This window comes from Pongo pygmaeus, chromosome 2, assembly GCF_028885625.2.
Source record: "Pongo pygmaeus isolate AG05252 chromosome 2, NHGRI_mPonPyg2-v2.0_pri, whole genome shotgun sequence".
Lineage (NCBI taxonomy): Eukaryota > Metazoa > Chordata > Mammalia > Primates > Hominidae > Pongo > Pongo pygmaeus.
In genome coordinates, this window is record NC_085930.1 from 119958680 (window position 1) to 119972463 (window position 13784).

A 13784-nucleotide genomic window follows, 5' to 3' on the forward strand; every position below is an offset into this window, starting at 1 on the left:
ATAGTTATTTTTTTCTTTTTTGCTCTCTTTCAACAGAATCAATAGTTATAATTTCACATCATCTAGGCAAAATGTCAACAGAAAATAGATTATCTAAGTATTCATTACAGAATCTTCATCTGTTCTCAGTTTTGTAGCACAATAACAATTCCTCAGTTATTTCAGTTACATGATGGGGAAGGGAGGTACATATCCCTACCTACTATAAAAAGGCAAATGAAATGATGTAATACAATGAACTCCTCAGAAAATAAGCTCTGTAAAATCTCAGACTGCCTGTTTATCATATGCTAGAGTAAACTTACATTCCTTTCTTGTTAGAGAAAAATGATGATAAAACCCATGCATTAATCAAAACTAAAAACATGAAAAGGCAAGCCAACTACAAGAGAAATACAGTTGGCCCTTGAACAACACAGATTTGAACCACATGTACATGTGGACTTTCACCTCTTTCACCTCTGCCACCTGTAAGACAGCAAGACCAACCCTCCTTCCTCCTCTTCCTCAGCCTACTCAAACTTGAAACAGACAAGGACGAAGACCTTTATGATGATCCATTCCCATTTAATCATAGTAAATATATTTTCTCTTCCTTATGATTTTCTTAATAGCATTTTTTCTCTAGCTTATTTATTATAACAATATACTATATAATACATATACAAAATATGTGTTAATTGACTATGCTATCTGTAAGGCTTCTGGTCAACAGCAGGCTATTAGTAGTTAAGTTTTGGGCACTCGGAAGTTAAATGCAGATTTGACTGTGCAGGGGGGTCAGCATCCATAACCCCACGTTGCTCAGGGTCAACTATATTCTCAATTATATGTATCTGACAAAGGACTTGCCTCCAAAATATGTAAAGAACTCTTTAAATATTAAGAAAAACTCAGTTTTAAAAACTGAGAAAAAGATTTCAATAGACATTTTACAGAAAATATATGAATGGCTAGTAAGCACATGAAAAGCTGTTCAGTATCATTAGCAATTAGGAGAACGCAAATTAAATCACAGTGAGATTCTGCTACACACACACACTAAAGTAGCTAAAACTAAAAAGACTGACATACCAAGTATTGGTGAGGATGCAGAACAACTGTATTTCTCAAACAGTGCAGATAGGATATAAAATGGAACAACCACTTTGGAAAACAACCTGGCAATTTTGTATAAAATTAAATATGCTAACCACACAACCTAACAATTCCACTCCTAAGTATTTACCCAAGAGAACTAACTAAAATATGTCCACACGAAGATTTATACATGAATGTTCACAGAAACTGAAATGTCCATTAACAGGTGAAAGAGTTAACAAACTGCTCTATAACCACAAAATGGAAAACTGCTCTATAACCATAAAATGGAATACTGCTCAGCCATAGAAAAGACTGAAACTGATACACTTAATATAGATGAATCTCAAAAACAGTGGCTAAGTGAAAAAAAGCAAAACACATTCTAACTATATACTGTACATACTGTAAGTACTGTATGTGTATATGCTAGAATGATTACATGTATTTTAAATTGTATAAAAAGTAAAACTAAACTTAAGACAGGGAGCAGATCAATAGCGGCCGGGGCCAGAAGAAGAAGGACTGGGAAAGGGGCCTGAGAGAGTTTTTTTAGGGTAACAGTAATGTTCTCTATCTTAATCATAGTGCCGGTTACATGGGTACATACATTTATCAAAACTAACTAAATGACCAAGCATGGTGGCTCATGCCTGTAATCCCAGCACTTTGGGAGGTCAAGGCAGGAGGATCACTTGAACCCAGGAGTTCAAGACCAGCCTGGGCAACAAAGTGAGATCTCGTCTCTATAAAAAAATTAAAAAAATTAGCCAGGTGTGGTGGCTTGCACCTGTGGCCTCAGCTACACAGGAGGCTGAGGCAGGAGGATCACCTGAGCCCAGAAGGTTGAGGCTGCAGTGAGCCATGTTTAGTGTTTACACCACTGCACTCCAGCCTGGTGACAATAAGACCTTCTCCCAAAAAAACAAAAAAAAATATATAAATATATATACACACACACACACAAATATATATACACACACACACACAAATATATATACACACACACACACACACACACACATAATAATAATTGAACTGCGTACTTAGAATAGGTGTATTTTGTGTGTGTAAAATATACCTAAAAATTTTTTAAACCAATGAATTATTTTCTTAGTATTCAATCCATCAGAAACAAAAATTGGTTCAGAACACTAAACATACCATGTATCTGAGTTCATTTCTACTTCTCATTTCCCCCAAATAAATATCTCTTAAAATACAAATTTTTCGTCAAATATCCTCACCTTGTTTCCATAATTTCTTCCAACTATATTTGCTAGAGCTTCATAAATACAGTGTCCAACAAAAATAGTTGTTAAGTGTGTGTCTACATTTTCTATTTTACATACTATTGACACTTAGCTCTAAGCTCAGAAACTAAAATGTTCATAAACTAAAGAACAACCAAACGGAAAACTTTAGGCTCTAAAATTAAGCTCTACCTACCCATTTGCCAAAGTGGTGGCTTCTCTCATCTGAGCAATTGATCTGTTAACTAAATCGGCTTTCCTCTGATTATAGGCAGCCAAAGACTGCTGCACTGACACAGGAACCATCTTCTCAAACAGATCTAAAATTAGGAAGAGAAATTACAACAAAATGTTAAGACAAAAACCCGAACTGTAAAAGTGACTGTTTATATTTTCTTTCCAATATTCACATAGTCTATAAATATTTGATATTTAAAGATCAAAATATCAATAGTCTACTGACATTTAAAGATCAAAACTAAATCACTATTTAAAGCATAATGATAAAGAGAATTTTTAGGTCACTACCTTCATGGACAATGGCGACAATGAAGTTTCTTCTTTGAACTTAATTTTCTTTAACTTTTTCAGATATGTTCATCACTGAGTTTGAGGGATCTTCAGCGACACTGTTCATTTGTTGATTAAACTGAATGAGGGGCTGGGAGCAGTGGCTAAGACCTATAATCCCAGCACTTTGGGAGGCCGAGGCAGGTGGCTCACCTGAGGTCAGAAGTTCAAGACCAGTCTGGCCAACTCAGTGAAACCCCATCTCTACTAAAAATACAAAAATTAGCCAGTGTAATGGTAGGAGCCTGTAGTCCCAGCTACTGGGGAGGCTGAGGCAGGAGAATCGTCTGAACCCAGGAGGCGGAGGTTGCAGTGAGCCGAGATTGCGCCACTGCACCACAGCCTGGGCAACAGAGCAAGACTCAGTCTCAAAAAAAAAAAAAAAAAAAAAAATTGACTGAATGGGTCACGACAGCAGGATTCCATTTCTGGCTCCAACACTTCCTAGCTATGTGACCTTGAGGAAATTACTTAACCACTCTGTGCATCAGTATCCTCATGAAATAGGGATAATAACAGTACCCATCTCAGGGCACTTCTGAAAACTAATCAGCTAATATTTGTAAAGTGCTTAAAGAGTGCCTGGCACATGGTAAACACTTTGTGTTTGCTAAATAAATATATAATCACCCTTTCCCAGTAACAGAATATTCTCCTTGGAATCTCAGCTAGAGGCTACCATCTGTTGTATACATCTACAATATAGTAACATTTATTTATCTCATACAAATACCACTCCAGAAGTTTACATGTTTAAAGAAATAGGCCGGGCACAGTGGCTCATGCCTGTAATCCCAGCACTTTGGGAGGCCGAGGCAGGTGGATCACCTGAGGTGGGGAGTTTCAGGCCAGCCTGACCAACACGAAGAAACCCCGTCTCTACTAAAAATACAAAATTAGCTGGGCGAGGTGGCGGGCGCCTGTAGTCCCAGCTACTCGGGAGGCTGAGGCAGGAGAATCACTTGAACCCAGGAGGCAGAGGTTGCAGTGAGGGAGATAGCGCCATTGCACTCCAGCCTGGGCAACAAGAGCAAGGCTCCGTCTCAAAAAAAAAGAAAAAAAGAAAAAAAAAGAAATATTTTTGTGGTTTATATTTATATTTATTTTATTTTATTTATTTATTTATTTATTTTTGAGAAAAGATCTCACTCTGTCACCCAGGCTGGAGTATGGTGGGCACAGTCTCAGCTCACTGCAACCTCCACCTCCTGGGCTCAAACGAGCCTCCCACCTCAGCCTCCAGAGTAGCTAAAGCCACAGGCATGCACCACCATGCCAATTTTTTTTTTTTTTTTTTTTTTTTTTTTGGTAGAGACAGGGTTTCGCCAGTTGCGCAGGCTGGTCTCTAACTCCTGAGCTCAAGCAATCTACCCATCTCAGCCTCCCAAAGTGCTAGGATTACAGGTGTGAGCCACCACATCCGGCCATATTTGTTTATTTTTAATGGCAGCATCTTAAATAACAAATGTTACGTTAACAAAATGACAAGTGCTACAGTCTTAATCAAACACACAGTTTCAAGTCTTCTAACTATTGTATACTTTACATATGCTTTATTATTGTTTACTTTCCATCTTAACATTGCACTGACACAATATTTATTCTCATACTCATTTTAAACAACAGGAATACAAATTATATTCAAAGCATACAACAGCAATTATGTGATTTTTAGCTAGGAAAAACAGAGTAAACTAGAGAAAAATGAGATTAAAGTGTGTCTGAATAACTGACATACCAGTAAATTTCTGACTGATGGGTACATTGACTGGGGTAGATTTCACAAGTGTGGCTTTGCCAATAGGATCTAGATCTTTAAGGTCTGGAACTCGATCATGATAAATGAAGTCATTATCCTTCTTTGCTGCAGTAAGGGCACGATTGATTTTGTCAGAAAAATCCTTCACATTAACATATTCATCATAGCGAGATGCCACTGTTTTAATCAGTTCTGCTGCATGCTAAAAAGAAAAATGTCAACAACAAAAAAAAAAGAGGGAGGTGATTTTCTTTCTCTTTCCCCACCAAGTATTTAAGCATTGGTTTCAAAAAAAAATCTTTAATTTGAAGACTTGCATTTCCAGCAATGTGGCTGACAGGATTACCTGGAAATTCTCCAATCTCAAAATACCCGAAAACTGAAGGATAATACACAACAGCTATCCCTATAAACACACAGGCAAATTATCAAGATAATAAGAGAAATCCATGAGCCAATCAGTATAAACTGACATCGAAGAAAGCTGGCTGTTGGGTTCTTTCTTTCTTTCCTTCTTTTTTTAGACAGAGTCTCACTCTGTGACGCCCAGGCTGGAGCACAGTGGCGCGATCTCGGCTCACTGTGACCTCCACCTCCCAGGTTCAAGCAATTCTCCCACTTCAGCCTTCCAAGAAGCCAGAATTACAGGCGTGCACCCCCCACGCCAAGCTAATTTTTGTATGTTTTGGTAGACATTGGGTTTCATCATATTGGCCAGGCCAGTCTCCAACTCCTGATCTTAAGTGATCTGCCCAACTCAGCTTCCCAAAGTGCTGGGATTGCAGGCATGAGCCACTGTGCCCTGTCTGGCTGTTGGGTTATTACTACATCCAAAGAATTAGCAATTAAAACTTATTAAAGGCCCTCATGGAGACCTGAAACAAGGGTCTTGAAACCACACAACACAGAGAATTGAGATGCACCTCTTTCACTCCTTCACATGAAGGCAGGAACCTCAAAGGGCCTAACTCTCAGTGAAAAGGTGGATCTGAAAAAAATTATCCAACAACACAGGAAGTGAACAACATGTCAACATCAGTAAGAATTTTTTTTTTTAAGTTTGGCCTTATAAAAAAATGAACATAAGCCACATACAAATTTAGGTGGTATTAGATATAGTGACACCATATAAAATAGACAATAAGGCCAAAAGCATTATTAGGGATAAATATAATACATAATCTTTTAATATTTGCCAATTTGCCAGAAAGATGTAAAATTTCTTATATTTTGCATGTAATAGTATCTATATAAACAATTATAATGAGAAATTGATACATTTACCCATAATCAAAGTGGAAGATTTTAACATATCTGTCTCAGCAATGGCTGGACCAGATTTTTAAAAAAGTGTAAGATTATAGAAGATTTGAGCAACACAATTAACGAGTTTGGTTTACCAGACATAACACTAGACTCCACAAATAGAGAATATATTATATTCTCAGGCATATAGAAAGCTTCTACATCTATAAAATGACCAGATGAAGAGATAAGGCAAGTCTAAAACACCAAAATAACAAGAATACAAAAACGGTTTAATACTAGAAAATCTACTTATATAATTCTCCAAAATAATAAGTTAAAAAATCAAATTTCTCCATAGATGTTGAAAAAGTATTTGATAAAATTCAATATTCTTGATTTTTTAAAATCTTAGTAAAATAGAAATTATAGTTCCTTAACATGATAAAAATCTTAACCTCCAAAGCTGGTATCATGCTTAGAGAAAGATAACCAAAACAAAACAAAAGCTACCCTTCAGTGTAAACTAGGAAATGGGAAATTGCACAAATTTAAATCACTTTTAAATTTGTAAATCAAATTTGATTTGTAAATGTGGTTGAACCCTCCCCCAAAGAGCAAACACTAGTACCAGAACTGTAGGTATGCTACACACAGAGGGGGAAGAAAGGGAAGTGCTAAGGGTGCCACCCTAAGTTAAAACTACTTTAAGCAAATCTGAAAACAACAAAACAGGATGAGAAAACCTTGCCAGGTGACGGTAAAGGCAAAGCCAACTGGCCCCTATCATGCCACCAGGGAACCACGAAAAAAATGTGATGCTGAGGGGCCTCATCCCAAGAGAGCTGCTGAGAAAAAGAAGTAGACAGATTAACTAAAAAGACAAGGTTGCTAGGGGGAGCAGAAAGAGAGAACAGGAACGTAGGGAGGGAGAAGAAAGGGCATAAGCACTCAGAAAATGCCAGCAAAATATAAACCCTAAAAGTAGATGCATCAACTTGAAATGCAAAGGCTGTGAGGAATTCAGGGAAGCACAGGTACAGAGGTAGTGGGATTCTTCTTAATCCAGGGTAGCCTTTAAGAGCCAGAGAAGTGGACCTTAGGAGGGAGCCCTTAACACAATGATGCTTGTAAAGCTAACCCTGCCCATTTCCCCACACAGGAACCTCCAGCAAAATCAATCTCATTCAAACATAAGTAACTGAAAAAGCAACTCATCTCTCAATACAAAAAAACGATAAGGAAAAAACTGAAAACAAGCAGTATATCTTTCCAGTAGATAATGAAAGCTCACCAAAGAAATATTGCCGCAAAGTAGATGAAAACAGCATGCTAAAAACTAAACTAAACTAAAACACTTAAGAACACAATGACAGTACCAAAAGAACAGAGGACTGGATGGCCCAAACTAGAGTGAGTGATAGCCAAATAGCAAAAGAATATGAAACAGAAAGTGACAGAACTCACAAAAGTAAAGAAAAATCCAAATGTATTTAAGAAAGCAAGACTGAGACATTTATACAAGGAGCAAAAGGGAAAACGGACATCACAGAAATCATAGTAAAAAACATACAGAACAACAAAAAGTGAAGAAAACAACACAGAAGTTGGGAAGGAGGAGGCTGTTACAAATTAAAGATTTAGAGGGCATATCAATCAAATGCAAAGTGAGGACTTTGTGTGGATCCTGATTTGAACAAACCAAGACCCCTGAGTAAAAAATCAGGGAAAACAAAACTAGATGTGGATAATACTGGATTATGACTATTAACTACTAATTCATATTAATATTAATTTTGCTAGATTGGGATAATGACCCATCTAGCAAAATTTCTTAATTTTTTAAATTTTTGTTTTTTAATTTTTTTAAATCTTTATCTCTTAGAGACACAGGCTAAAAAACTTAAGAATCAAATGATACGTGAGATAGTTGTAAAATACTCCAAAAAAATAAGGAGGAAAGGAGAAATAACTAAAACACAAAATAGCAAAATACTGATAATCACTTAAGTTGGGTAACAGAAATTCAATGATTCATACTTTTATATATGTTTGACCATCATAGTTATACAACTACACTTTTATATATGTTTTCCATCATAGTTAAACAAAAGAAAATTCATATGAAGAAACATATGCAAGAATAGTCAGGAAAATTCAGAAAATGACAAAATTCAGGAAACAAGCAAGGACAGGCAGAAAAATTCAAAAAATGAGAGATAATACCTATCAGACATTAAAACAGTCTAAAGTATAAATAACTAAAATGATATGGAACTAGAGTATGAACAGATAAACAAGTCAATGAAACAATAAAAGCAGAAATAGATCCCAATATATACTGTGAATCTAATGTGTGATAAAGTCAGAATCTCAGATCAGTGAGGTAAACAAGGCTATTACAATAAATGGTTTGGGGACAACTTTCTAGCCATTTGGAAGACTTTAAAAACTGGATCCATATCTAGCACCACACATCAGGATAAATTCCAAGTGGATCAACAATCCAAATATGTAACAAATTACAGACGTATTTATATTTTGCTATTGGCAATCCCATTTCTATTAATTTGTTTAAGATACACCTGCTGCTATGTACGAGACTGTGCTCCCTAAATTTCGTATTTTGAATCCCTAACTCTTAATGTGATGGTATTTGAACATGGGACCTTTGGAAAATAATGGGGTTTAGATGAGGTCATGAAGGTGGAGCCTCATAGAGGATTAGTTCCCTTACAAGAAGAGACACCAGAGGGCTTCCTCTTCCTGTTCACCATATGAGGACACAGAGAGAAGGCCATCTGTAAATCTCACCAGAATATGACCATACTGGCACCCTGACCTTGGATTTCCAGGCTCCAGAACTATCAGAAAATAAATTTCTGTTGTTTAAACCACCCAGTTTATGGTGTTCTTATGGCAGCCTAAGCTAAGACACCTGCTGAAGTATAAGATAACTTGTGTACGTGATTTTTTACTGTAGCATTGTTTATAATAGTGCATCTTGGAAACATTCAAGTATCCAGCAATAGGAGACAGCAATAAACTGTAGCTTACACAGTGAAGTACAATGCAGCTCTAAGGATGGTCTCCCTATTGCTGAATTAAGATGAAGAGATCTTCAGGATACACTGTTATATGAGAAAAGAAGATACACAACACTGTATATATTAATAGCATACTACCACTTCAGTAAGAATGAGAAGTGAGAATGTCCAAAGTGTGTGTGTGTGCTGTGTATGTATATATTTGCTTCCATTTCAAAGAAAGAAAAAAAAAAACAAGAAATTAATGGAAATTAACTATGGGGCAGTGGGAATAATGGATGGAGGGAACAAGATAGAGGGAAAAAGAGGAACAGGAATTGAACTATATAACCTTATATATACCTGTTTTCCCAATTTTGAAAAATTTCAAGCCCACAAAATAATTAGCTAGGTTCAACAATTACCATTTTGCCACATTTGCTTTATCTATTCCTTTCCCATACAAACACATAATCACGTACCTTTTTTCTTTTATTGCAGCACTATCTGAAACTGAAGTTAGATGTTATGAGCCCTCATCCCTAAACACATCAGCAAGTATTCTATAAGGACAATCTCCTTAATACCTATAACCTAGTATCATAACTAAGAAAACAATACTTGTACAAAATCAGATTTACAATCTTGCTAGGTCCCTCATCAATGAGTCAAATAAATCTTTGACATGTAGTCATTCTATGTGAGTCATGTTTTTATATCTGTGTATGTGTGTGTGTGTTTCTATATCTTTTTGAAAATTGTATTTCTTCATCTTTAAAGATCCACCAAGATGACCAAGAAGATCCATCTTCTGGGGCCACATAAACTGCACTGTTCAAGAAGTGCAACTCATGAGCTGTATTAAGCTCAGGTACAATTTTTCTTGGCCCCAGAAGTGATTCCAAGCAGTAATTTTACCTTTGCTGCCATTTTATCTATTGTTTTGATTTTCCTGATTGTGATTTTATTTTCATTTCTGGTTTGCACAGGACCAATAAGTTATTTCTCTTTGCTAGTAGCCATAACTAGAAAGTTGGTTTAATAGTGTGACCTCCTAAGATCTCCGTCAGAATCATGGGGGATTATTCTCTACTGAGTGAGAAACTACAGCGAATATGGTTTATTGGTCAACTTCTTGTCTGTTCTGTTTGCCTTCTTGGGAGTGCAAATCAATTAAAAAATATTTCATGCCTACTGGAAAGAATAACTGCTCTTTGAAATATGGATCAGTGAGTGTGTTCTGTGTTAACTTTTTTTTGAGAAGGAGTGTCACTATATTGTCCAGGCTGGCCTCAAACTACTAGCTTCAAACGATCCTCCCACCTCAACCTCCCAAGTAGCTGGACTACAGGCAGGTGCCATCACACCCAACTTCTGTCTTAACTTTAACCTATAACTAAAGCTGTAAAACTAAAGCTGCAAAATCTATGTGTCTATAACTGAGGAAAAGTCTTTACCTCCCTCCCATTGTGTGAATTTGAAATAGTTTCCTTTTTCAGGGGTACTTAAAAATGAGATTAAATTTCAAAAGGAGTTCTTTCTCTGACTGATTTATTATAGAGACTAAATATGGGCTTACCTAAATCTAATAGTCCCAGAAACCAGAAAATAAAGAAACTAAACTTATAATTTAAATATGCTAGCCTTAAAAAAAAGAATCCTTCCCACAAATTCCTTGTTCAGAATCATTTGTATATATAAATCTAAGTTACTGTAATCAAAGTGAAGCCCCAGACACATCTGGATCTGACTTTTTTAAAAAGTCTTTCTCTGATTTGGTCACTGTGAAATGTTTTCCCATGAAAAGGCTAATTAATTAATCTGAACCTCCTAAACGACATTTCCATTGTTATGGTCTGAATGTGTCCCCCAAAGTTCATGTGTTCCCAATCCCAAAGTGTTGGGACGTAGGGGCATAATAAGAGGTGATTAGGTCAAGAGGGCTCTGCCCTCATGAATAGATAAATGTCATTATCACGGGAGAGGGTTAGTTATCAAGAGAGGGGCTTCACTGAGCAGTTCGGCTCCCTCTTGCTCTCTCTCACTCACTAGCACTCTCTTGCCCTTCTACATTTCACCACGGGTAACACAACACAAAGGCCCTCACCAGGTGCCAGCACCTTGATATTGGACTTCTCAGCCTTCAGAATTGTGACAAATTTCTGTTCTTTATCAATTACCCAGTCTGTGGTATTCTGCTATAATAGCACAAAATGAACCAAGACATCCATAGTATCTTCTAAAAATCAGTACATATTTAAACTTCCCTAACTCAAATGCCATAAGTCATCTTTCTATCCTCTGTCTACCAATACTCAAAACACAAACAACTCATACAAACAGCTCTTGCTCCTGCTGGCAAGTTGCCTCAGGTGCCATAATGTCACAGCAAGTTTCTGACAACCCCAATACCAACAGTATGAACACAACTGCATAGAAGGTACTCTGCTGTTCACAAGACAGATAGATAGATAGATAGATAGATAGATAGATAGACAGACAGACAGATAGATAGATATATGCACACACATCTCTCCACTGTCCTTCTCAAGTTGTGGAAGTATATGCCCCAGTTTAGACAAAGAACAGGCCACAAGTTAAACACTACACATACTCCTGGAGCATGGCAATTAATTTAGAATTTTTTTTACACTAAAATAAACATGAATAAAAAAGAGAACTGAATGCAAATTTTGCATGAATTTTTCAGATAAAATATGAGACCTCAATAAACCATGCAGTAAAGTCTAAAGACAAAAACAATCTGGAGATGGCAATTAATTTAGAATTATTTTTACATTAAAATAAACATGGATAAAAAAGAGAATTGAATGCAAATTTTGCATCAATTTTTTAGATAAAATATGAGACCTCAAAAAAACATGCAGTAAAGTCTAAAGATAAAAACAATCACTTGTCGCTGCTGATAGGGGTGATGAACGGGAAACGTTTTTATGGGCAAACTTGGAAATCTCACTAGGAAAAAAAAGAGAGATCCAAGTTACTTACTTAAATATTTATTACCAAGAGACTCACCTGTAACCTTGCAATTTCTTCTCCAAATTTCTTCTGCTGTTTTGCCAGGATAGACTGATGGTACTCAGCATTGGCCTGCATGATACAGTGCTTGGCAGCCAAGACAGGGAACACCTCCTGGAAATAAAAATACTGACCAGGGGAGAGTCCAACCACACAAACCACCACAGACAACATGGGATGCAGGAAGAAAAAGGAAAAGAAGACAGAAATTAGAATCACCCCATTAATGGTTTAGAGATTAAGGTTAGTCATTAGGTGTAAACAGAGAAGACAACATGATTTTGTGTGGATTGAAATCTATGAATTAAATTTTTTTTCTTCCAATTGAAGGGGTTTTTTTTAACTGTTAACTGAAGCCAATTTAGGTTTTTACAATTCTCTTTAATTGAGCCATGAAGTCAACATTTTGTTTACAAAAAGAAAGAAAAGCATGCATTATTAGAAAGAGAAGTAGAATGGACATTCACAGAGGAACACCAAGCACAGGGCTTTAGAAGCTTTCTTATGAGCCCTTACCCAGCCTGTAGAGTTAACTAAACCATCATTACTCACATATACTAATGAAATTGCTCTATAGATGACTGTTTCATCATGTTTTAAAAAAAAGACAGTAAATTCTCATAAATTCATATCCTAAGAGGGTTCTTACTAAAGATGATTTTAGCCATATAAAAATGATTTAGTATCATAGATAACACTAATATTTCAGTATCATATACTCAAAAACATATCATAGACAAATGCACTAAGTATATGACCAGTGATAATGATAAAGTGTTATTTTGCCTATTTGTTTTGAAAATAATTCCAGTCAAAATTAATTTCAAAAGATCCAAAGACATAAAGCAGGAAAGCAATTATACTAGTAGTGGCTCTTCCAAAACGTCAAAATCTAACCTGTAACCTCACTGCTTTTAGGAAGTATATGATATTAAAAAAATCCAAGGAATTAGGCTAGACAATCACTATCTAAACAAAAAATGTAAGAGAATCAAAAACTGAATTACTACCTTGTGTGCTTTCCTGTCTCCCAGGGAATAATTTCCTACCTTCCTGGATCACTACTTGCAGACTTTTCAGTTTTATAACTAGAATATGAAAATACCTTATGAGCTTTATTAGTAAAAAGGAAAAAATAAAAGACATCTAAATTTCAAACTACACTCATGCCAGTTCTCAGGGTAAGGCTGGAGCAACTTGGTTCTGAAACAGGAGATTTTCAAGGAATACCAGGAATGCTGCAGAGGTAGCTTCCAAGTCTTTGTAGGTGACTTTCTTCTCTCCATGACAGGACTGAACTAATGGCCCAACAGGATGTAACGGAACACTGTGCAGCTGAACATGAGGTCTTTCAGATGAAAAAAACATGAGAGGAGATCCCAAGTCTCTTTTTAAGAGGAAGGCTGTTAATAACCAAGAGTCCTGGGCAAATTTCTACTAGGCTCTTGGTGTATCTTAAATCCCCAGGAATCGTCACATTAATTCCTTATTGATCATTTTCTGAGTAATAAGTACTGTTAATGCACTTATGTGCATTTTTACTTCACCCCCAAGTTGTCTGCAATTTTTTAATGTACAAAGATTCCTGAATATGACTTATAAAACAATAAATTCCCCTACCAAAAAAAATCATGTAACAGATACCATATGATGAAACTAATTCCTTGAACATTTCTGAAGGAAGTAGTTGAAACATATATTTCACTCAATCTTTAAGTTTTCTTTACTAATCATTCCATATTTACTAGTGATTTGCTTTGTCATTAACAAATGATCATCACTGAATAGTCTTTTCAATTGTCACTTCAGAAA

General features: G+C 36.2%; 1 protein-coding gene across 2 annotated transcripts in view; it reads right to left on the reverse strand.

Moving 5' to 3' along the window:
- The window catches only part of PDCD6IP (programmed cell death 6 interacting protein), a 71848-nt gene that overhangs the window by 25894 nt on the left and 32170 nt on the right, over window positions 1–13784 (reverse strand). Inside the window, exons 7-9 of one of the 2 annotated variants that reach the window (XM_054483477.2) lie at window positions 11970–12086; window positions 4642–4864; window positions 2530–2653 (exon numbers count right to left, since the gene is read on the reverse strand). In XM_054483477.2, the coding sequence (XP_054339452.1) occupies window positions 2530–2653; window positions 4642–4864; window positions 11970–12086 (464 nt within the window). Of the gene's footprint in view, window positions 1–2529; window positions 2654–4641; window positions 4865–11969; window positions 12102–13784 lie in introns of both variants that reach the window. The other variant, XM_054483476.2, reaches the window with a different exon arrangement.